This window comes from Callithrix jacchus, chromosome 21 (assembly GCF_049354715.1).
Source record: "Callithrix jacchus isolate 240 chromosome 21, calJac240_pri, whole genome shotgun sequence".
In the NCBI taxonomy this organism is placed as follows: domain Eukaryota; kingdom Metazoa; phylum Chordata; class Mammalia; order Primates; family Cebidae; genus Callithrix; species Callithrix jacchus.
Window position 1 is genome coordinate 38,481,553 of NC_133522.1, and position 25,364 is coordinate 38,506,916.

General features: G+C 48.0%; 1 protein-coding gene across 6 annotated transcripts in view; it reads right to left on the reverse strand.

Annotated features, from left to right (window-relative positions):
* Nucleotides 1–25,364, reverse strand: part of URB1 (URB1 ribosome biogenesis factor) — a 77,525-nt gene that overhangs the window by 16,431 nt on the left and 35,730 nt on the right. For 5 of the 6 annotated variants that reach the window (XR_013530556.1, XM_035283317.3, XM_035283316.3 and 2 more), the window contains 15 exons: nt 25,237–25,353; nt 24,684–24,822; nt 23,765–23,935; nt 22,553–22,749; nt 20,425–20,643; nt 19,357–19,536; nt 16,989–17,844; nt 15,374–15,575; nt 14,578–14,764; nt 11,568–11,626; nt 9,202–9,395; nt 7,915–8,025; nt 7,517–7,580; nt 4,342–4,513; nt 3,503–3,605 (listed from right to left, as the gene is read on the reverse strand). Coding sequence is in view for 5 of the 6 variants with exons in the window: in XM_035283317.3 (XP_035139208.3) it covers nt 3,503–3,605; nt 4,342–4,513; nt 7,517–7,580; nt 7,915–8,025; nt 9,202–9,395; nt 11,568–11,626; nt 14,578–14,764; nt 15,374–15,575; nt 16,989–17,844; nt 19,357–19,536; nt 20,425–20,643; nt 22,553–22,749; nt 23,765–23,935; nt 24,684–24,822; nt 25,237–25,353 (2,971 nt within the window). In the remaining variant the exon portion in view is untranslated. The remainder of the gene's footprint in view (nt 1–3,502; nt 3,606–4,341; nt 4,514–7,516; nt 7,581–7,914; nt 8,026–9,201; nt 9,396–11,567; nt 11,627–14,577; nt 14,765–15,373; nt 15,576–16,988; nt 17,845–19,356; nt 19,537–20,424; nt 20,644–22,552; nt 22,750–23,764; nt 23,936–24,683; nt 24,823–25,236; nt 25,354–25,364) is intronic. The other variant, XM_035283315.3, reaches the window with a different exon arrangement.

The window sequence follows — 25,364 nt, forward strand, 5'->3', positions numbered from 1 at the left end:
ACGTGGACCCAGGTGCCACTGCAGGAAGTAAAAATATACTGTTGAGAATTTCTACTACACTCTGCACAGCTGATTCTCATAAACAACACATGGGATAAATGCAGCTTGGTAGAAAAGATGACATGATGTGTGTCGCCATTTACGTGAAGTTCAAATACAGGATGCTGGCCCCTTCTAGGGAAGAAGGGGCGTGAGGAGCTACTTATTGTTCTATGCCCTGATCTGGCTGGTGGTGTCACCACCAGTATACAAATGATATGTGCACTAGAACTGACACTGTGCACATATAATTTGCATACTGTTCTATGCGTCACACTACAACTATTTTAGTGCCAGGAATTTGCCCCTTCCAATGAATGGGTGTGCTTCCTTTCAGCAGTCGAGGAAATCTGTTTAAAAGCAGGCCTCCATTGTTTGTTCAGGATGACAAGATGCCCAGAGCAACATCTCAGAAGCTTACTTTTCCGAGAGTGGTTTGGCTTGTTTTGTTTTGGTGTCATTTCCCTCTCCACCTCTTCGCCTTTTGAAATGTTCTACTTTGATGTGAATTTTTCTTGTAAATTTTTGGCTACTAGAAATCCTTTTCAAGATTGGGAGGACAAGCTCTGCACATGTTTGCACCTGTATTAAACCAATACAACTTAAAATAGGATATATTTGGGAAATTTAAAGGAAGCTGGTATCTGGTACATTTTCCTAACTCGAAAGACCATTTACTAATGACGGCTCTTCAAAAAAGTCCTCCGAGACCAAGAAAAAAAAGAACACACAGTAATCCAGATTTCATGAAAATTAACATCCTGATTTTGCCATTAAACATTTTCCAAGCCTTTTTCTCCTGAAAGTTCTATTGTGAGACAGAGGATAGATGAAATGATTTGCTATAATTCACTAAAGTTAAAACGTCCAGTAGTCTTGCAATTTTTAGAGTATAGAAAATTTCTTTCCGTGTTTGATGAGTAACAGACTACTTAGCCAGCACCATCGAGGCACAGAGGAAATCAGAAGAGCTTCCTAACCACAGACTAGGAGATCTGCCACAGTTAGCCTGCTGCCAAAAATCGCCATCAGGGCAATTAAGATATCCATTTGCTATTACCGTAATATGACATTTGTATGAACTCCCCCTGCTCGCTTGCAAACAAAATCCAGCTTCAGCAACAGAGCACAGTGCTCACCAAGGGGAGCCAGAGCCAACACAAAGGCCTATTGATGGGAAGATCTCTAAGAAATCCCAGCCTCTTTGATCTTTTTAAAAGGGATATAAAGGGCACTGATAGAGGATTGGCAAATCTATTCAGAAGTAGGCGAATTTGTAGAGAAAAAGAAAATTTCAAGTTTAAAAAGGAAGAAAACAAGATGAATAGTGGAACATGGTCTCCCTAGTGCACCCAAATCTCCCCAGGGATGAAGTCTGGGAGTTCATTCAGGATCACGTGAACCAGCCCAAAGCAAAATGCGTGTCTCCACGCCCCCAGCACACCCCACTGGAATCTCAAGCTAGACCTAGGAAAACAAGAGGAACTGTAACAGTTCTCCCTCCAGAATGAGGAAACCATGGCCAGAGGCAGAGCAGGAAGGGGGTCTTCCCTGTATATCCTTCAGCACCTGCTGAATTTCAAACTATGAATGTTAAAAATTAATTAACTAAAATCTCCCAATTCTGACAAGATGGAGTAGACATACTTTTTCCTATTCTTCCTAACAAGCACAACTAAAAATACTGAACATCATATGTAGAACAAACATAAGATGATTCCAAAAGGTAAAAAGGAAGCAGACGAGCCAGAGACCTTGAGACCCAAAGAAAAAGGTAGTGAGTCCTGGGTTGTCGTCTTGCCTCATTTGTCCTAGACTTAGATAGAGCTCAAGTCAGCAACCTGGAAACGTGGACAGGCTCTCACACACACAAAAGCCGAACAAAAGCCTGTTGTCTCTGACAAAAAAAGAATGGAAAGCCTGCCTAAGACAGAAAACTTTGAGAAAGTAACGGTGATACTTAGCCAACCACTTCACTGTGCCCCACTCCCAGCCACGCCAGCAAAGGTGGAGCCTAAACTCCCACTCCTGCCAGGCTGGAAGAAGGAGCTCCAAATCCCTGTTGGGGTGGCATCAGAGAATGCCAAGTAGGGAGGCAGGGTATTCCTCTCCTGGGCAGTGACAGTACACTCCTTCTGCCCCAACTGGGATGTCAGAGGAAGCCTAGCAGAGAGCAAGGACTTTCGGCATGCCCAGCAGTGACACGGCTGCCCCCACTTTTACCCCTCCCCACCAGGAAAGACCTGCGAAGTCCCAGTGGGCAGCTGGGACCTCCACCTGGGCAGCAGTCACAAGGGGGCCACATGGACTTTTCAACACATGGAGGCTTTAACAACCGACAACAGCAGGCGAAGCAGCATGAACCAGGACCCAAATCTCACACCTCATAGAAGAATGAGCTCAAAACAGAGCCCGGGCTTAAACGTAAAGAGTAAGACTAGAAACTTTTAGATAGAAACAGAAGAAAAATTCCTCAGGACCTAGGGGTAGACAGAGTTCCTAGATACCAAAAGCATGATCCATAAAGGAAAAATTGACACACAGGAATTCATCAAAATTAAAAGGTTTTGCTCTGTGAAAGAGCCTGTCAAGAGGATTAACAGATAAGCCACAGATTGTTAGATATTTGTAAACCACAAATCCTCCCAAGGACTAGTATCTAGAATACATAAAGAACACTCAAAACTCAATAGTTTAAATAAATAAATAAATAAAAACGAAATACAAACACACAAAAAAATCCCAAAACTCAACAGTACAAAAAACAAAAAATTCCATTAGAAAATAGGCAAAAGGCATGAACAAGCATTTCCCCAAAGAGGATGTGCACATAGCAAATAAGCCACAGGACATTCAACATCATTAGCCATTAGAAAAATGCAAATTCAAGCCACAGTGAGCTGTCCCTACACACTGTGAGAATGCCTCAACCAACAGACCTGACCAGCCTGGGAAGACCAACCTCAGTGTCTGTCAATGTGTGTTACATGGACATGTTTCCCTCTCCCCCCCACAACCCCTTTACCCACAAAGACTCCCACTCTGAGGCTACTAGACACAAACTATAATTTCCAAAATGTACTTCAGCCAAGAAAAAGGCAACCTCAGCAGGCTAACTCCTTTTCAGGAATCAAATTTCTCATTTCTGTTGGCATTTGCCCAGTAACTAGTAAAAATCCAGAAAATGCTCGTCATTAGGAATTAGGAAAACATCAAGGACAAACGGACATTCCCAGATTTTAAAATTACATTTAAAAAAAAATCATTGTATGTTCAAAACCCTAACTATGTCTTTGCTGAAAACCACTGGAATGAACAGATGAGAGGATGGCTGAAGATCCCTTAAGAATGATTTCCAAGATTCAGGTCCTCATCTGGTAATTATGGCAATAATTACCACAATCGACCTGACCTCTGAAAGTCATGCACAGCAGGCCCTGACCAGAGAGAAGGCTGCAGTTACCTGGCCTGGTCAGTTCACTGAAGAGCTGGAGGAGAAAGCAGGGGTCGTAGAGGCCATCAAGCTCCACCCTGCTCTTGTCTTTGAAAATCGGGTCCTGTGCATCCTGAAAGAGCCAAAACCAACAAAAATGTGTCAATCAACCTCACAAACGTAACACAGGTTGAGTATCCCTGAAACATTTGGGATCAGAAGTGTTTCAGATTTTGGAATATTTGCATACATAATGAGATATCTTGGGGACGGGAGCCAAGTCCAAACACACAAATCATTTGTTTCATATGCCCATAATATACATAGTCTGCAGGTAACTTTATATAGGAATTGAAGATACTTTTCTGCATGAAACAAAGTCTCTGTACACTGAACCTCAGGAAAGCAAAGGGTGTCACTACCTCATGTTAGTGCTCAAAAAGCTTCAAATTTTGGAGCATTTCGGATTTGGGATTTTCAGATTAGAGATTCTCAAACTGTATGACATAACAGTTTACCTGCTATTGCCAGACCTCAAATTATTTTGAATATTTCAGGGCATAAAACAAAGTGCTCTGTAAAAAGCAGTGCTTGCACATGAAGTGACAGGGTCCTTGGGATGTGCTGCAAAATCATCTTTTTGGGGGCTGGGGAAGGGAGTGGTATAAACAAAACAAGTGGGGCCAGTGCAGACCATGGTTGCAGCTGGTGGTGACTTACGAGGGTCTGGTCTCTGTACTTTTATATATGATAAGATTTTTACTTAATAAAAAGGTAAACAACAAGAAAAATGAAGCTGAGGGTGCAGATGGAGCCCCTGTGGCTGGGGTGTGGGGGGCCAGGTAGGGACAGAACAGCAGCAGCCGCACCTCAGGGGGCAGTAGCCTCCGGCTCTGGGGAAAGTGCAGGATGGTCTGCATCATCCGGTCCCGGTCCAGTAGGCAGAGGATGTCCCCGACGCTTGGCTGCTGCCACAGCGACTTGCCCAGGCTCCGGCACGTCTTATGATGCTCCACGGCTGCTGGGCCCCACAGCAGCACCCTAGAGCCAGAAAAGGGAAAAGAGACTGGTCACAGGCCCCGCCGGGAACAGAATTAATTACGGTAATGACCACAATAGGCAGCGGTTGTCAGGCACTGTTCTGGGCATGTGGCGTGTTACATCACTCAATCCCATCACAGCTTATGAAGTGGGTGGTACTGATGGTGATGCTGAGGGTGGGTGACAGTGTCGGTGACGATGACAGAAGCCAGTGTCTACACAGAGCTCACGACGTGCAGGCCCTGTTCTCAGCCCTTCACGTAGATCAATTCACTCAATCTGCACAACAACTCCATAAGGTGGGTACTATTATCATCCCCCTCGTGCAAATGGGGAAAAGAGGTGCAGAGAGGATTAAGCAGTTGCTCAGCTGGTTACCTGCCCAGATAGTATGCTGCAGGGCTGGGATTCAGACTCAGGAAGTCTGGGTACCATGCTAGACCACAGCGGCAGAATCCTGATCTCTCACTGCTCACACGTGGCCACAAGTGAACCAGGTCTGTCTGCACAGGCCTTTTGGCTAAGCCTACCATGCGTATGCTGTACACAACCTTCACACCACAAATGCCACTGCAGCTGTCAGAGGCCACCTTGCCCTCCTCCTAGAAAATGACTCCAGCCTCCTGCTTCCCCAGTCTCTTCTCCCTCTCCCTATCCACTGCGCAGCTGCTCCTGGAGCCCAGCTCTGATGAGGATCAAGTCTCTGCTGTCTCCCAGATGGAATGGAAATGCTTCTGTCTGGTACTTCCACCTTCCACTGCCAACCCATTAGGCCTTCCCATTACCTGCTTCCCTGCACACATTCTGCAACCCCGATAAGCCGGCCCACTCACCCTTTCCCCAAATGTCCTGAGTTTCCACCTCATGCATGCTGTTTCCCCCTCCTGCTGCCTCAGGCCCCTCTGCCAACCTCACCTCAATTAAATCCCCGACTGGCCAAATGCTAACCCTGGAACAAAGCACTATCTGTCGATCCCCAGGCACATAGGGCCTGGCTCTTGGTGCTCCTGGAAGAGCTGGTTTACACCATGGGGCATGAGTCAGCTGCCACTTTAAAAAGGGCTAAATTTCTGACAGTCTGATACCTTCAGCAGACAGGAAGACTGTGGCTCATTCCTGTAGGTTTTCCTGAGAGCACCGAGCCCAGTGCCTCCAGGCACTCAGGGAGCATCTATAGTGCTAAATTCTAAACAAACTTCTAAATCCAGACTCGCTTCTGTGCAAGTCAACAACAGTCACTAAAGTTAGAAAAGGAAAGAGTCATCCTTTTAGGGATGCTCACTGTTCACCCCAGTTTCTGGCAGGCAGGTAGCCCATGTGCCAGGCACACTCAGCAGACTGCCCACCACTGACAGACGGGAGAACTGCCACGAGTGTCCAGGGTCCCCAGCACAGCTCCCCGAGCTCAGGCCTGCTCCCTCATCTAAGGATGGGACGTTTACTTTGTTTGCGGAAATGCCCTGTGCCCCTTAGAGCCACAGAGCCGGTGAGCTGCACATCCTTGATTCGCTCTTCCAACTAGATTCCCTTCATAACCAGCCCTAACCTGCGACTTCCTGGGCAGTGTGGCTGGGCTTTCATTGCTCTCTGCGTTAGAGCATGTTCTCCTGCAGAAATGGGCAGCTGAAACAATGCCTCACTGTGGTAAAACCCGCCTGCGATTTGTTCTCCCCTCTCCCTCATATAAGGACTGTTGGCTGGGCACGGTGGCTCACACCTGTAATCCCAGCACTTTCAGAAGCCGAGGCCGAGGCAGACGGATCACAAGATCAAGAGATCGAGATCATCCTGGCTAACATGGTGAAACCCCGTCTCTACTAAAAATACAAAAAATTAGCCAGGTGTAATGGCACACACCTGGAGTCCCAGCAACTCAGGAGGCTGAGGCAGGAGAATTGCTTGAACCCAGGAGGCAGAGGTTGCAGTGAGCTGAGACTGCACCATGGAATTCCAGCCTGGGCAATAGAGTGAGACTCTGTCACCAAAAAAAAAAAAAAGGACCATTCTACTCCAGAACGGACATAACTGACAGAGCACCAGCCCCGATGCCAAGAACAGGGCTGATGCAGGAGGAAGGAAAAGAGTTTCTTTGCAAGCCCTGGGCGTTCTTAAGAGACGGAAAAAAGTGTTTTAATTTCCCTTTTCTTTGTTTTTTTGGGGGAGTGGGGGAGTGGGGTGGGGAGATAGCTTCTGAGCTGATTCAGCTCTGTGCAGTGGAAATTGTTCTCTCCTCCCTGTGAGCTCTCCTGAACAATCTTCCTTGGCCCAGTCAGCCCACATCCTGTCTGAACACACACACATACATATTGAGCAGATGTGCAGGTGCTAGTCCCAAATGGCAAGGAGAAAAGAAGGCTCTAGGGCAGCAAAGAGGATCCCAATGCTTAGCTGCGGCACTTGCAGAGGTGAGGCAGGGCCCATAGGGAAAAGTGTCACACCCAGCCCTGCAGGACCAAAGCCCGTCTGACCAAGAGACTGGGAGCCCAGGAAAGACAGACACACTCTCGCGCCTGTGTGTGCACACACACGCACCTATGCACACACGTATACACATAGGCAAGCACGCACGCACACATGCACACACACAGACATACACACGCATGCACAGACAAAAAAGTAGATTTTACGTAGTTAGGCCCTGACACTTCCCCTGAAATCCCTATGGCATAAGTCAGTCTACCTAAAGTAAGGGATGAGGAGAAAAGTTTTCAGAAAAATCAGTCAAACAAAACACCACAGCCTACCCAAAAGTGAGCCTGGGGCAACTCCAGACAGACAGGCACCCATGGGTCAGCTGGAGCCGCCTGCACAGGTGCCTTATGGCAAGAGGCCAAGCTTCCCCAGAGCAGCCTACGGGGAAGCTGGTGAGTCAGGGGGAGTGCTGTCCGCCTCACTCTTCCCCTGAGAACCAAAATGGAATGAGAGAAATTTCAGTCTGGAGTTCACTGCGTGGAGAGGGCTCTGCGACCTCAAGGCCTGGTCCACCTCTAGCCCAACACTCACCTGAAGTTGATGAGGCTGAGCTTGTTCTGCTCATACGCTCGAAGCAGAAGTAAAATCTTCTGGTCTACAAAGTCAACGCAGGATGGGTTTAGAAAGCTGAACCCGACACTCTCCTGCTGCTCACTCAAATGACCCAGACCATCTTCTCCCTGCTCTCACCACCAGGTCCTCACATCCTTCCCTTGTTTACAGCCTCCTTACTCACACCCCCAGGTCCTAACTCCCTATCCCCAAAACATCCCGCCCTTACTCCCTCCCCGTGCTCACACCCTCACATCCCCTGCTCACACCCCCTGGCCCTCACTCCCTCCCCCTGCTCACACCCTCACACCCCCTGCTCACACCTTCGGCCCTCACTCCCTCCCCCTGCTCAAACCACCCAGCCCTCACACGCTCACCTAGGACGCTAAGAGTGGCACCATAGGCCCCAAGAAGCACTGCAAAGTGGCTGCTCTCACAGACAGAAGGGCACATTTCCACCACTGTCAACATCAGGTCCACCAGCACTTCTGCAAGAAAACAACCGTGAAACACGCGGCCTACTGGGGTGGACACACTGAACACCAGTAGAGAGCCTTCCAGAGAACATTTAAATGCTTGAAGTCTCCTCCTCTGAGTAATACTGGTGTTTGGACTGCCACCTAATCCCTTCCCCACTTATTTCTGTCGTTGTTATTTTCTTTCTTTTTTTTTTGAGATGGGGTCATGCTATGCTGCCCAGGCTGGTCGTGAACTCCTTAGCTCAAGAGATCCTCCTTGGCATCTCAAAGTGCTGGGATGATAGGCATGAGCCACCGCGCCCAGCCCCCCCACCGTTTCAATGAACACATCTCCACAATCTTCTTTCTTCCTAGGCCTTTGACAAGGCTGAATATCAGTCCCCGCTCATTCCCCCTCCCAAATGTTAAGCCAATACAGATTTTTATCCAGGCATGTTCTCCCCATGACTGTGCCACCAAAACCTCTACTCTGTCTCCTCTTGCCTGAATTAAAGGGTGGAGCCCTTTTTGATTTTTCTACTACCCATACCAGTGATGTAGCTAATGGTTGTCTTCAACTTATTAGAACAGTTTATTACAGTCCGACCCTGTGGTGATTGCTAATACTTCCGGGTGTTAATTTTGTCTCTAAACGGAGCGTGGCTTGAAGAAGGTAGGAACCCTTGGACTACCTTCTCTGACATCTGACCTGTGAGCACTAAAGTGAGCACTTACTGAAATAGGGATGGAGCCTACACTTGGGCTTTTGAAGTGTTTTAGCACTGAAGCGTCAACAGACAAGTTCTAACCATTTCCCCTTGATAAAAGTTTCAACATTCCCGAGCAGAAATTTCATGCAACTAATCAATTTCTCTCAGGTCAGACATCCCCACTTTTTTCCCACACCTAACTTCCCCTTGATCCCAGATTTTAACCTGAGCCCATGATACAGCACTAAGATCTCAAACACAACTTCTGTAAGCCAGCTAAGGCCTTGGAAGCAGGTTTGTATTTGCTGTTTGACCACAAGTCAGCAGAGACATTTCTTGACCCTGGATTTGACAGAATTAAAACATTCCGAGACTGTCTTGGTGATGCTTCCTTAGCTCCGAGAGCCCAAGGGAGATGAGCTTCAGTGCAGCTGGTGTAAAGAAATCAGGAGATGAAATCTGGATCTGGAATGAAAGGGTCGGAGTGAGGGGTCACCTTTTACTTTGCCGTCCGGGCTCTCCTCTCCATCAGACTTCAGTAGAGTTGGCAGAAACAGCGAGTGCTGCATGAGCATCATGTGGACCACCGGGAGCTGGATGAGCTTCGTGCGCACGGAGCTTTCTGGGCCGTACAGGAGCTGTATGGCGGCGAGGAGCGTCTTTAAAAATGTGTGGTCCTGGTACCGAAATCTAGGACGTAAGAGTCAAAGGGAAAAGAGCTTTCCTAAAGGGGAAGATTTTATTTTACAGAAAACAATAAAAATTCTTTTTCTCAGCATTTTATTGATTTGTTTGTTTATTTTTGAGATGGAGTCTCATTCATTCTATCTCCCAGGCTGGAGTACAATGGCACCATCTCACCTCACTGCAGTCCCAGCCTCCCGGGTTCAAGTGATTCTCCTGCCTCAGCCTCCCGAGTAGCTGGGATTACAGGCAGGCACCACCATGCCTGGCTAATTTTTGTATTTTTTGGTAGAGACACGGTTTCACCATGTTGGCCAGATTGGGCTTGAATTCCTGACCTCAGGTGATCCCCCCACCTTGGCCTCCTAAAGTGCAGGGATTACCGGTGTGAGCCACCATTGGGAATTTTACAGTGAATATCCTATACCCACCATCTAGGCTCTTCCACTGACACGGCATTACATGGCTCTATCACAGTCCTGTCTGTCCACTGACACAGGGAGCACTTCTGAAAACAAGGGAGGGATGCAGTGCATTTATTTTCTTTATGACTCAAACACTAAACAAACTTCCTGCTTAGTGGAAACACCAGGAGGCATGAGAATAGCTGCGCCTGAGAAAGAGGCGACACCTGAGAGGTGCCTCCCAGGTCACCTTGCCCGGCGTCCCTCCTTCCTCACTCTCCTCTACTCAGAACTTCCGTCAAATGGTTCAGAAGCCTTCTACATCCTAAATCCCTTCAAAACCCACCAAGAAAGGAAAGCAACATCCTCTAAAAAAAAGTGTTTTTCAGTCCTACATGAGTAACTTTAACCTGAGATGGAAAGAAATGTCATGATTCCGTGATGGTAACCTACCGTTGTCATTAACCCAGGACCCACCCTCACTTCTCTCTCTCCTCTTGTGTGAAATACTTTTCTCTGAGTAAAGATGGCCAGGGAAATGATGGGATTTGAAATGAAAATAATTCATGACAATCTGACTGCCCCAAACGGAAGAGTTGGGATGTATCAAGTGTCAGAGAGGATGTGAGGGAAAATGAACCCTCACATACACTGTGTTGCGAGTTCAAATTCGCTGGCTGGGCGTGGTGGCTCATGCCTATAATCCCAGCATTTTGGGAGGCCGAAGTGGGCGAATTATCTGACGTTAAGAGTTCGAGACCACCCTGGGTGACATGGTGAAACCCCGTCTCTACTAAAAATACAAAAAATTAGCCAGCTGTGGTGGTGTGTGCCTGTGGTCCCAGCTACTCAGAAGGCTGAGGCAGGAGAATCGCTTGAACCCAGAGAAGGAGGATGCAGTGAGCCAAGATCACACCATTGTACTCCAGCCTGGGCAACAAGAGTGAAATTCCGTCTCAAAAACAAAAACAAAAAATTTACTCAGCAACGTTGGAGAGCAGTAGAACTGAAGGTGCACCCATACTAGAAGCCAGTAAGTCCCCAACCCACCCCAAGAAACTGTTGCCTGTGCATCAGGAGACATGAGAGAGACCGCAAGACTATAAGGTGAGAGAATGAGAGAATGAGATGGAGAGAGAGAGGAAAAGAGAGATGTAAAGAGGAGAATAGGGAGAATAGCCTAGATGTTTGTCAGTACAGGACTGGCTAAATAAACTGGAATACAGTCAGAAGACCGAATATTCTACAGTAGTGAAAATGAACGACTTAGATCTACAAGTATCAACATGGGTAAATTAGATACATCTGAGCTAACAAAAGCAGGTATAAAGAATGATACATGAATGTAAAATGTTAAACACTCTAAATAATATCGTTTAACAACACTCAGTGTATGAAATACAAAATAATATACTGACAAGACAAAGCAGAACCTCAGAGACCTGTTGACCTTTGGTTAGAGAGGGACGAGAAACAGGACAAACACGGAACACTACCAGCATTTATGAAATGTGGGGGCTACTATCATTCTCTGCACATTTTCTGTATTTCTTAAATAGTCCTTTAAAAAAAAAAGACTGCTTCTCTCATCATCAGAAGCACCCTGTGTGTCAAGAGGCAAATCATCTAACTTCTCCAACATCTGTCTCTAAAAACGAGGTGACATCTGCTCTACCACGTGGATTATGCTAATAACAAGCTATCAAAGAGGCTGTGCATGATGAGCGACACTCACACCTTTACTAAAGGGCACCAAGAAAATGAAATAACTTACTTGAGTCCCGTCTTCACAAATTTCTGCCAATCACCAGGATCAACTTCATTAAGTGCATGCTATGAATAAAATAAGAAATACACATGAAACATCTCAATCTACAAAATACTAAAAGGCCCCGGCTGCAGAGCCTTCAGGAAGGAAGGCTCTGTGAAACCCGTGATCAAAGGGTTGAAAAGAGGAGTGCCGGTGTCCCCTCCTGCTCCAGTGGTTGTGATTCTACCCAGCAGCTCCTCTGTTCCGGCCTCTTTGTGCAATTCTTTTTTTTTTTTTTTTTAATATAGGCATACAAATTTATTAATGTACATGGGAAAAATCACTGAGCAGTTACTTTTGTTTGCACAGTTCTTGACAAACACGTGATAGCTCAAACTCACAGGAGCAAGAGCAGAGCCAAGATTCATCTTAAAACAAAAACTAAAATGCAGAATATGGAATTACACTTAGAGTCATTCGATAAACACAAAACACAGTCATCCAAACAATCCGCAAAAACACGCAGGTTTTGGGTTTTCTTTTTTAATTTAAAAATTGTTTGCTTATTTCTGCTAGTAGCACTGACATTTTATCAGCAGAATTAGGTTCATCAAACAGTCGAAGGAAATTTCCTGAGTAGTCCTGTTATTTTTTCCTTTGCCTACCATTTCAACAGCACTAACAGATTTGTAATTAGCCTTTTATTAAATAGTCAATGAAAACCCCTAGTGTGACACCTTCACCCAGCCCCCAGGACACAGGGTTGGATGACATGGAGAGGTCTGTGCTCCAGAGAGAACCGCTAAAGGCGGTGTGTGTGGAGGCTGCTGCCTTCCACCAGGCTGGCTGTGCCGTGGAGGCCACGGTTCTAGAAATCACAAGATCCAAGAAGCAGCTGGACCAATCATCAGCTGAGGCACATCTCACACTCATCACATTTTTTTTTTTAAGAGATTGAGTCTTGCTAGGTTGCTAAGCCTGGAGTGCAATGGCTATTCGTAGGCACAATTCACCACTGATCAGCATAGGAGTTTGAACCTCCTGTTTCCAACCTAGGCCAGTTCACCCCTCCTTAGGCAAGCTGGTAGTCTCCTGTTCCAGGAGGTCACAATACTGATGCCAAACTTGGTGAAGAAACCCGACAAGCATAGTGCACTATAGCCCAGAACCTCTGGGCTCAAGCAATCCTCCTGCCTCAGCCTCCTGAGAAACCGGAACTACAGGTACGTGTCACCATGCCTGGCTCATCACATTTTTAAATACATGTTGTCTTTGCCCCAGCATTTCCTGCAGCTGGACATAACTGGTCAAGTGTGCAGAAATGGACCATGCAAAGATGTTCATCATAGCATTCGTTACCATAATAAAAAACAAGAAAACCATCCACAGGTCCAGCATCATACAACTGTGAAATACGTTATGGTACATTTGCTCATCTACCACTGACCACTAACAAAGTCATGGCAGGTCCACAGTCACTGGGTGGAAACAAAAAAATCTCTAAATATGGTATTATGCTAAAAACAAACAAAAGACCAGGCTATACATAGCATGCATAATATTCCATTAATATATAAAATTACACATAATTTTATCATACACACACAGATACATAAAAAGATCTCTAGAGGGAAATTCACCAAACTTATAATGACATGGATTCTGGGTAGTTTTTTTTATTTTCTTCTCTATTTTTTGCAGTGTTAATACTTGCAATGAAATCATACTTTCAGCCTTATGATCACAAAACCCTGTAATTCTAAATTTTATGGGTGGTAGAGGAGGGTGGACATCACACAGTGGAATCTGACTCAGCAACTAAAACTAAGAAACTACTCATTGCCACAAGATGGGCGAATCTGGAAAGCATCACTGAACTGAAAGAGGTGAAACGCATCACAGCGCACACACTGTGTGATTATATATACTGCACAGTCCCAAGTCTACAAAGGTCTTGAAGAGGCAAAATAACCTCAGGGTGACAGGAATCAAAAGAGTAGTTGCTTTGGAGGGAAGGGAATTTTGGAAAGATGCACAAGAAACTTTCTGGGATGATGAAAATCTCCTTGGATAGGAATGTGGGGTACACAGATATATGAAATACACATATTTCTGTACATTTCAAAATATATAAACTCACCTCAAAAGAAAAGGCAGGGAAGGAGGGAGGCAACCCTCTAAAAGAGGCCAGTCTGTCACTCCATCATCAAGCTACCCACTGGGTGGAGGGGAATAATGACCAAATATTTCTAAATTTTGTGAAAACTATAAACCCACAGACCACGCAGCTCACTGAACCCAAAGCACAAAAAACTTGAATAAAACTATCCTGAAGTGCATCATTATCAAACTGCTTTAAACCATGTCAAAAAAAAAAAAAATCCTAAAATCAGTCAGAGAAAAAAGACAATACACAGAGGAACAAAGGTAAGAAAGGCAGGTTTCTTACTGGAAGCAAAGCAGGCCAGAAGACAGAAAAGCAACAACTTTGAAATACTTAAAGGAGGAAAAAACTATCAACCTAGAATTTTCTACCCAGTGAAATTCTTCTCAACTTGTTCTATGAGGCCAGCATTACCTAATCCTTAAGAACAAAGACATTACAGGAAAATAAAATTACAAACATCCCTCATGTACACAGAAGCAAAAATTCTTAACAAAATATTAGCAAATCAAACAATATATAAAAATACATTAGAATCAAGCAGGTTTATCCCAGGAATGCAAGGTTGGTTTAACATTCAAACATTTGTTAATATAATTCATCTTAATAGTAGACTAATAAAAAAAATAAGACATTATATAACATCTCTAGAAGCAAAAAAAACATTTGACAAAATCCAACATCCATTCCTGATAAAAGATGGTTCATCAATTCTGGGCTTACCTGGCATCTTCCACTCTGCCCCAGACATTAGCCCCTCTCATTTCCTACAGGGCCATATTCATGTCACCTGGCTTGAAATGCATCTGAGAGTCCAGCATACTCTTTCCCACAGAAATTTAATCTGGATCTCTAAGAAAAGACACCTACCAACAACTCATTTAATCTAAGCAGCATCTGCTTCTCCTGATCTTGAGTACTGTCATCATCTTGCTGGCCACCACTGAAAGACATGATCAGCCACTTCACACAGGACTCCAAAAGGGTCCTTCTCCAGGCACACAGCTCTTCTGCCGACCCTTCCAGAGCTGATGAAATGGAGTCAGCCACGATCCACCTGTTGCAGGAGATGAGAGTCAGAGACAGAGAGCAGGCTTAGATCCTCTGACTTTACACATCCAGTATCACAAAGAGGCATATGGGATAGATGCTGAGTTCTACCCCCCACACTACCCACTCACAGGAACAACAGGCTTCCCTGGACTCTTATTCGAATGCCAAAGATATAGCAGAATTTTTACAAGGGAAATACTATTAGTACAGCAGGAAAAGGATATGTATCTCCAGATTTCGTCTAAATTAGGATTTTCTCAACCTCAGTGCTACTGACATTTTGGGACAGATTCTACCCTTTAGAAGCCAGAAGCAACACCCTCTCATCCTAGTTGTGACAATAAAGGATGTCAGACATTGTCCATCATCCCCTGGGAGAAAATCACGCCCAGCTGAGATTCATGGCTCTCAGGAAACCTGATCCAGTCATCCACTTGTGGAGATGTAAACGTTCCAGAAAGGATGGCTGGAAGAAGAGTTCTCATAGGAACTGCCTGATCACAGACAGGGCACAACAGGAATGCAGTTGTTTTTCACTGACTTACTCCATGAATTTAAAAAAGAGAAAAGTGAAGCTGAGAGAACATTCTGGAACCAACCCAAGCCTTCATACCTCTTGTGACTGTTTGGGGTATGCAGCAAGCTGGGCAGGCAGTCCATGAGGATGCTGAGATCCCTGGCTCGAGCAAACGGGACCAGCTGTGCCAGGATCTCCTGGTACGGCCCAGATGCTGGGGGACTGTCAGTGCTGAGAAGCCTGTTCTGTAGCTGCCTCCACAGGGTCTTCCTCAAGACAGGAATGACAGCAGAGGACACTAGGGCACAGTCACAAAGGAGAAGTCATCATACGTAATGGTGGACTGGAGCCAGCTTGGACCAGCTCATAAGAACTGGCTGCTATATTTTAGCGATCCTGTGACTTTGGCGATGCCACACTGGTGGCTTGAAATTGGCCACGGCAGGAGTACTGACACCATGAAAACTGGCACACCTGTCTCCTTCAATGGACCTCCCCATCTCATCAGTCAACACTCTTGACTCTTCAACCCAGGGGGCCCTGGCTACAGCCCCTATTTCTAAGCTCATGATAAGGCCATTAGTGCCAAGGTTCTCAATTTATATGGGATTTATTCTTCAAAGCCAGGGAATAGAGAGGGTAGCTGCCATGGTTTGGATGTTTGGCCCCTCCAAATCTCATGTTGAAATGTGATCCCCAGTGATGGAGGTGGGGTCTAATGGAGGTGTTTGGGACATGGAGGCAGGCCCCTCACCAATGGCTTGGTGGAGTTCTTGCAGTAGAGTGAGTGAGTTCTGGCTCACTCTATCAGTTCCCTAAGAGCCTTTTTAGCAGGTGCTAAAAAGCCTGCTACCTCCTGTGCCTCTTGCTTCCCCTCTGGCCACGTGATCTCTGCAGAGCTGGCTCCGCTTTGTCTTCCACCATGAGTGGAAGCAGCCTGAGGCCCTCACAGGAAGCAGATGCTAGCTCCCTGGTTCCTGTGCAGCCTGCAGAAGCATGGGCCAAACAAGCTTCTTTTCTTTATGAATTACTCAGCCCCAGGTATTCCTTTATGCAATATGAAATGGACTACGTGCCCAAGGAGAGGTATGTCAAGCACCACTGACTAGAAGACTCCTGGCTGCAGGGCGCTGTCTCACTGTTTAAAATCTGTCATCACTGATGCGAAGTTACACACAACAGAGGCAAAGCAGTGATAAAAAGCATTCACGCATTCAACAAAATGGAATTATATTGTATTTGGGGTAATTAAAAAGTGCCTCAGCTCTGGATCCCAGTGACTAGAGACAGAAGAGAGAGTGGAGCCCAAGCTGCCTTGACTCAACCTCAGCTCACCAACATCTCCCCAGAGTGCGGGGAACCCAGGAGGGACATGGGATGGATTCGCACCGAAGAACTCCTTCAACAGAACAGGACAGCCCTAAATAACCCCAGCTACTGACCCCACCCCTGCCAGCTGCATGTGGGGGAACTCAGACCTGATGGGCACGAGGGGCTGCACCTCAAGCCACAAGGTAGGAAGACTGGAGGGAGACAGGGAATTGGGGAGAATTGCTCCACCTTTCTCCACTTTCAGAGTTGTGTCAGACATTAGAAACAAACCCACATCCCAGAACCTGAAGTTCTAGGGTTTAAAAATGGCCATGGAGTTCACCTTCTTAGCCCATGCAACTGAAGACTCCCAGCTGCCCAAAGCTAGCCTTTCCCTTACCTCCTGCTGGGCGTGTGAAGTGGCCCTGCATCCTGCACTCGAGGTACACATGGATGAGGGGGAGGAAGTCATCGAGGTCCCCCTGGAGGCCGAGCCCTGGGCCAGCCCGCAGGCACCACTGCTCAAAGCACAGCAGGTGGGTGCAGCTCTGCTGGAGAAGCAGGGCGGCGATGCTGAGGGCCGCCTGCGTGCGCCGGGCCAGGCAGTAGTCAAGCAGACCAGCCCTGACTGTGGGGGCCAGCACAGGGTCTCTTTGCAGAGTGTGGAGGAGCACGGTGTCCAGCTCGTCCACCGCCAGTGTGGGCAGCAGAGCCCCCAGGCCTCTCACGTACTCAGAGGACCACAGGAGCTCACCACTCTGCAGCTGATCCTGGGGGCTGCAGGTCAGCAGCTGTACCAGGGTCTTCCCAAGAGCATTCAGGTGTCTTTCTTTCTTGGAGGATTTCATGGGTTGCTGAGTCACCAGGTGGGCCTCAGGCAGGCTCAGCAGGGCCAGGGTGACCTCACGGAGCTGGGTACCCCCCATGTACGGATGCAGCTCCTGCAGGGCCTCCAACTGCAGTGGGGTCTTCCGTGGTGATGTGGCCAGGCCTGCCCTCCTGTTCCGAAGTTCCTTCAGCACACTCTGGGTGACAGCTTCCGAGTACCTGGCCAGGAGTCCCAGCTGCCCAATGTTCCGGAGGATCGGGGCACTTGCCACCAGCAGCTGAAGGACCCCTGCACTAAAATGGGTGGCCAGAAGCTTCACGAGGACAGGGCTGAGAGTGTGCGGCGGGAGGGCCTGCTGCTCCAGAGCCAGGAACCAGCCCTCCAGGGTGGGATGCCTGAGGACGGCCATAAGCACCTCCTCCAGTGTCTGAAAGGCAGTGATGAGGCAAAGATGTCACACAAGGCACAGGGCTAAGAGAAGAAAAGCAGCTGCCACACACAAGTATTCACTGTTGTTAGTGGGACAGAGAGCAGAAGGCCCCTTTCCTAACCCATTCCATTCTCAAGCCTGCATTTCCATGCCCCTCTCAGGGGTACCCATGGCATCCCAGCCAAACCCAACCACAGCTGTCATCCCATTGTACCATACCGATCTGATGGCACTCCACCTGACCCGGAAGGACTGGACTGTGACCTGGCTAGTGCCCACCTACACTCGCCTGTGCATGTCTGAAGGACCCAGCCTGGGTGAATGTCCAGCATGGGAAAAGTGCTCTCTGTGGTCACTTGGTGTTGGGAGCGGCCGGTGAAGAAACACTACCATGTGCATAAGATCAATCGGCTGCTGGCTTCTCCTTGGTGGCCTTGCCCTCCTAAATAAATCCGGTTGAGGGACAAGGGTGTGTCTACTTACAGCTGGGGTAGGGTGATATCAGTTTAGATGAGACTGTGTGTCCAGGGAAAGTGGGGTGACATTAAGCCACTGTGTGTCTGTGATTCTGAATTAAAAGCAATCCTGTCTCCATGGTCAGCAGGAGCTGGGTCTCGAGTGACCCCACAAAACCCCAAAACTAGTTCTGACCTGGCCAACTGAGTAAACACTGAACAGAACACAGCTAAGAACCCTTGCTGGATTAGAGAATAATTTCATTCAGTCGTTCCTCACAGCCCTGCTGAACCAATTCTTCACCAATGACACTCCACCAGTTCCCAGAGACAGGAAGGAATTTTCTTTCCTTATTTATTCTTAAGGGAAGGAAAGAGGAGCCTATCACAGTCTCCACTCAAGCTCTGCCAGTTAAAAACAGCAAAGCACGATTACATATTAAGCACGAGTACATAATGCTTTACCCCATGGTGACTGGCTAATAGGTGGTCCCACCCAAGCAAATACCTCCCAGAAAGGCAACTCGGAGATCGAAGGAAGAAAGTGAGTATTTCAATTAGATTGTGAAACAAAAAACAGGTCTGCCGCCGGAACCCAGTAAAACAAGTTACACAGCAAACTGTGGGAGAAATAGTTATCCTGGTCCCAATTAAACAGCCTGCTCCCCAAGACTCCTAACAGGAGAGAAAGGCCGCTGCTTCTTAGCAGTCTATCTCCTGCGTATTTCCTGTGGAAAGCAGTACCCGCTGCCCATCTTCCACTCAATGCGGGCCGTAGCTACTCAGTTTCTCAGCAGGCTCACCTCATGCAGCATGAGAGAAAGCTGTCTGCAGGGAGAAGCTGTCTGCACAGAGAAGAAACTGGAAAGAGAAATGCCCAAATTAAACCGCACACTGGGCAGAGCTAGAAGTTTTTATGATCTCTGCTGGAGTTTCTGCATTTCCCTATTTTTCCACAATGGATGCATGTTTTGAATCAGAAGTGGAGAGAAAGTCACTACCCATGACGCTGAGAAAAGGCTAACAGGCGACCCGTGGAGGAGGACGGCAGTACCTGGTCATTGGCCAACTCCAGCGAGGCCACAGACTCCATGTCCAGGAAGAGGTCAGCTTCCGCCCGGGCAGCTTCACATCTCTGCTGGTTCTGGGCATTCAGCTGCTCGCAGTGGACAACCAGGCGCCTGAGGAGATCCAGGAAGAGCTGCAAGAGGGTCAGGCCCGTGCTTCTGCCCAGCTGTGAGAACGAGAGCACAAGCCTCAGCAGGGAAGAGAAGGGCTCACAGCCACTAGGCAGTGGCTTCTAGGGCCCGAGTATTTGGAGCAGGAGACTCGGGAGGCAGGCTGAGAGGGCAACTCCTCACACAGAGTGTGTGAGACACTGTCAATGCAATGCCATTTCTCAAATAAGAGATGTGTCTTCCTAAGCTTTGGTGAAACACAAAGGTTGTTTTGATTAAACTGAAAGGGACATGCCCACCTCAAAACTTAAACAAAAAGCCCTCCAACCACATCAGGAGCAGGAATTCAAGAGCCAGCTACTGAACTAACAAACTTAAGAAAGAGGGAGGGCTGGGCGGGACACAGTGGCTCACACCTGCAATCCCAGCACTGCGGGAGGCTGAGGCAGGCAGATCGCTTTGAGCCCAGGAGTTCGAGACCAGTCCGGGCAACAGGCGAGACCCCATCTCTACAAAATCACAAAACTTAGGTGGGCATGGTGGCGCATGCCCATAGTCCCAGCTACTCGGGAGGCTGAGGTGGGAGGGTGGCTTGAGTCCACTGAGGTCGAGGCTGCAGTGAGCTATGACGCACCAGTACACTCCAGGCTTGGCGACAAAAAGAAGAAAAGAAGGCCTGGCAGTGCCACCAACCCAGTCTACTGTAGGAAGGACCTGTCTTGACCAGAGCCTCCCTGAAAATAAAGTCTGGCTGCACCTGGCTCCCATCTGCAGCTGCCGAGGGACACGTAGAGGCTGCAGCTGAGGTCCGGGCAGAACAGCACTAAACTGCGTCTGCAGTGGGCTCCAGGGAGCAAGAGTATGCCGAGCCGGGACCTGACTCAGAGAAGGCCAAGCCCTGGTGGCAGGGCTCTGCAGGACGTGGAGGATGGGGCAACGCTGACCTGGCTGAAGTTCTCCACGGTGCTCCGCAGGTAGAGCAGCACCTGCTTGGCCGCACGCAGGACCTGCTGCATGGGGAGGCATGGCACGGTGGCCTGCAGCTGCGCCTGGATGTGCTCGTCCCGGAGCGTCCGGCTCTCATAGGCTGTCTGCAGCAGGGCTGTGAAGGAGGAGGCTGAGGGAAGGGCAGCAGGTGGGGGGCTACCCTGTGGCTGCAGCAGCTGAGGGAGACAGCGAAAGGCCGGGAAGAACACATCACCACAGATGAAAACGGTCATAGGCAAGGGTAACACACAACAAAGGGACGTTTCACAAAGAAGCACAGGCCGGGCTAGGACTAACAAATAGGGCCCATGGGCATTCTACTTCAGTAAAGCAAGTAGCAAGGGGCAACCCGCCCACAAGGAGCCCGCTCTGTGAGTGGCCTGCCTTCGGAAGACCTTCCCGGGAGCCGTGGGCCAAATATCTTGTTAGAAGAACAGAAGATAGGCAGAACACAGCGAAATTTCAGGAGCCCTCTGCCTCAAACTGAAGTTATTCATTTCTTCTAACATCACTACCAAGCTGCCTTCTTTATTTACTCCATGTGGCTTATGTTGCTATAACTCCACTTGACTTCTGTAGGCTAATAATACCCAAGGCTGTAACATGCCCTGAAACTTGGTGGTTGTCAAGAGTGCTCCCTAGGCCTACAGCAGCATCAGGGGAATATGTGAGAAACACAAATTCTCGGGCTCCACCCAGACCTGCAGGCTCAGACACTGTGTGGCTGGAACCTAGCAGTCCAGTTTGAATGGGCCCTCTGGGAAATTCCAGCATACCCCAGAGGATGAGAACCACTGCTGAGTCTTACTCCACAGAAGGACACACCCACTCCGAGCAATCACGAGGGGCAGAACGGAACTCTGAACACCCCCACATAAGCTGGTATCTGGCTACCACTGTGGCCTATGTGGGGAGGAAGGTGGCAACAACCTTATTGTGACGGCTCTGGAGCCAAACTGCCTGGGCCAAATCCTGAATCCACCACTGAATGGTGTTGGAACTACTCTGTGCCTCAGTTTCCCTGTGTATTAAAAATGTGGACCAACTTCTTAGCGTTGCAGTGAGGATTAAACAGCTGGCCGGGCGCGGTGGCTCAAGCCTGTAATCCCAGCACTTTGGGAGGCTGAGGCGGGTGGATCACGAGGTCAACAGATGGAGACCATCCTGGTCAACATAGGTGAAACCCCGTCTCTACTAAAACACACACACACACACAAAATTAGCTTGGCATGGTGGCACGTGCCTGTAATCCCAGCTACTCGGGAGGCTGAGGCAGGAGAATTGCCTGAACCCAGGAGGCAGAGGTTGCGGTGAGCGAAGATCGTGCCATTGCACTCCAGCCTGGGTAACAAGAGCAAAACTCTGTCTCAAAAAAAAAAAACAAAAACAGCCAAAAATACATGTAGTACACTTAGTATAGGACCTGGCATGCCTCCAAAAATACACAGAAAGCATGCGATCATTGTTGGCTATTGCTACCAATATCACAAGACAAGGAGGGCCTAAGCTGTCTGCTTTTTCGAATGTAGCTAAAACAAAATGCACACATAAAAATGCATACCATGAAGTTCATTTCTTGCACCACACACCACTGTAAATACTCTGCATTGGAGCCAGAATCCCATTACAAGAAAATCGATTTTGTTCCTTTCCTTCCCCACCTTTAGTGGAATAGACACTGATGGAGCCCTTGAGGGGCCAGGTGTGACAGCTGAGCAGTCTCTCTAGGGCCACGCTGAGGTTCGCAGAGGAGAGCCAGGAGACAAGTGCGCACAGACAACAAGGTAAGGAAAAAAGGAAAAGGCAAGGCTCCTGCCCCAGGCTGAGAGAGGAATTAACCAACTACCATTATCAGACAGCCAGTGGGAAATTTCACTTGGCTACATCACCGAGTCTTATGTGTTCAGCTATGTAATCTGAGCACCAGGGATACTACTTAGCTTCCTCTCTTATGCAGGGGACTTCAGGGTAAGAAACTTCACCCTGCTGTCTGGCTATCCAGCTGCACAGCTGTGGCCCAGCCAGCTGTGACCCCGGGAAGAACCCTGCACAAAAGCAGTAACCACAGCTGTGGCTGCAGCTCACCAAGGCCTCTCGGGCTTGCTCCGGGATCCAAAGGCTGTAGTATCTGTTAAACTGAGAGAGCTGGTGGCAGCAAGGCACCGGGCATGGAGGCTCCAGCTTGTCATACGCCTGGAGCAGCAGACACAGAGCCAGGGGGTCCCGCTGGGTGTGGAGGAGGTCGGTCAGCACCGCTGTCAGATATGTCACAACGTTTTCTGCTGCAAAGGAACGAGATGCACATGGGAAGAGGCTGGCTGGGCAGACCTTTCTGTGACCTACCAAAACCACCTTCTCTCATATACATGCAAGACCCAGAAAAATTCATGCAACTCCACAAGGGGATGGATAACCACAGGGAAGGAGGTGCTACTGCTGGAGACTATGCTAGGATCTGTTTTATTAAACAAGTAGCGCACAGTCAGACATCCGCTCCCGAAGCCCAGGAGTGAAGACCCAGGCAAGTAAGAGGCCAGGCAAAAGCCACCTGGAACCAGGACTCGCTAGGTGCTTGCCAATCCGTTTCCTCTGCCTTGGCAACAAGCCTCTCTTGTGGGTAGGCTGGGACCACATGCCTGGTTTAGTCACTTCCAGGCCATAACACCCCTTGCTTGACTGTCCACCCTGTCTTCCCTTTCCATGGTGATCTCGGAAGCCACATGCTGAGATGGCACAGCTACAAAATGGGAGCAGCCTGGATCCCCGAACAAATTCCTGGAGAACAGCTAACCAGAATAGCCACCTGGCCTGTACTTGACCATAGGAAGGTCTAGAAACAGACCTTTGTTTATTAAACCACTGACAAGTCAGGGCTTGTTACTGCAGCAAAGCCTGGGCTCTCCTGACCAATCACACTATCATAATCTGTGAGCACTTCCTCGGGTCTAAGTTGTCTGGAAAATATAACAAGTATGAAGGACTCATCCTTTGCATCAACACGTGGAATAAATGTTGACAAAAAACATCACAGTACAGAGGCTGTCTAGGCAGCCAGGCAAACACATTATTTCAGACTCATGCTGAAATGACCAATTTCCCAATAGCCTAGCCAGCCCCAAGATCCCTATGCCTATACTGCTAGCTCTGCTGGCTAGGTGGCTATCACTGTGGGGGTTCTGACCCCTTGTTGCCCTGGGTTCTCTGCAATTGATTGCGGAGCCCCCAGAATCCCACTTCCCACGCTGCAGAGACCAGCTGGCCTGATGCAGCCAGCACATCCTGACTGTACGCAGGTACCTGCTTCAGTGCCTGTCCCCAGAAGCAACTTATTTCTGGCTTCCAGGGCTGCGGGGACCACAGCACTGAATGGGAAGGTGAGCAGGATCATGTCTTCATTTAGAGAGAACCCGATTTCCTCATCCAAACCTTCGCTGCCCTCCACCAGGACATCCACCATGTCGAGGACATCTGAGACAGAAAGAGGGGAAGCCAGCTGACGTGACAGCCACCGAAGGGTTTCACTGCAAATGCTCACAGGGAGGAGGGAACAGAGTATGTGCAAAAAGAAAAAAGCCAAAATCCTCTCAGGGGAATATTTAATACAGTTTGACCCTAAACAAAGACATTGCCTATGAAATCTTTAATATCTTTGTCTGATAAAATGCAGGATACTCAGCTGAGGAAATCATAGGTTGAAGTTTCCTCACATGACACAGGAAGCCCAGGAACTTTAGCCCAGATATTCAGGCAAACAAGCCAAAATCTGAGAGGCAAAGTAGTGTGAGGGTTAAAGCACAGGCCAGAGCCAGAGTGCCAGGGTTCAAATCCTGACTTTGCTATGTAGCAGCTGTCGGAGCTTGAGCAAGTGTTTATACTAAACCTCTCTGTGCCCCAGTCGCCTTATCTCTACATAAAATGAGGAGAACAGTAATACCCTTCTCTCTTGGGGTTGCTTATGAGATTTACATGAGATAGGATTTATAAAGAGCTTAAAACCCTACCTGGCACATAGTAACTACTACACAAATAAAACAACAAGTGTTTCCCATTATATGAACACGTAGATTTCATATGCAGAGCACGCTGGTCTTTGCTGCAAAGGGACTGTGTGCACTTGGCCCAGGGCATTAGTGCAGTTCTTGCTCGCTATCTCTTAACACGTCACTGCAGCTTGGTCTTCAGACCTCTGAGCAGCGCGGAACAGGTCGGAACATACCGTCAATGTGGGAGATGGGAATGCTCACGTCGTCGGCTTCTTGCTTCGTCATGGTGGCCTGCAGCGTGCTCGCTTCTTGGACAAAGTCAGATGCTTTGTCTGTGTATGAATAGGGATTCGCCACCAAGGTCAACAAAATCTGGGCATTAAAGAGTCAAGTGGAAAACACTCAGATGGTCACAGGTGAAATGAAAAAGCCAGAAAATGTCACTGGTCAAAATCAAGAGAAGTGATAATATGTTCAATCCTTAATCAGAATAGTTTCACTATGAAGTTGGATCTATGCTTTTTGTTGTGGAATTTAAAAAAATATCTCCTTTTCGTACAGCACTGCTTTTAATACCGCTTTCGGTATTCTCCCATTCCCCTACACAGAAACGAACTCCCAAAAGGAAAAGAAACAGCATGCTGTAATGGATCCCTATCTCACAGATTCTGAAATCTCAGGACAAGAAGCCTTTTGGCGCTGGTGCATCAAAAATGCCCTGATTATGCTAAGGAGTAGTATAATTTTCTCTGAGCATGCTCCTTTATGTGGGGAATATGTGCTTACGCGTTCCAGAAACTGAATCACAGTCTCTCTGTTTTCTTCCACGGTGTTCTCTAAATGCTCCAGCCAGAGCTCCAGCTCCTTCCAGGTGTGCTCAAACACCCCTGTGTCCCGCAGAATCTGCCAGGAAG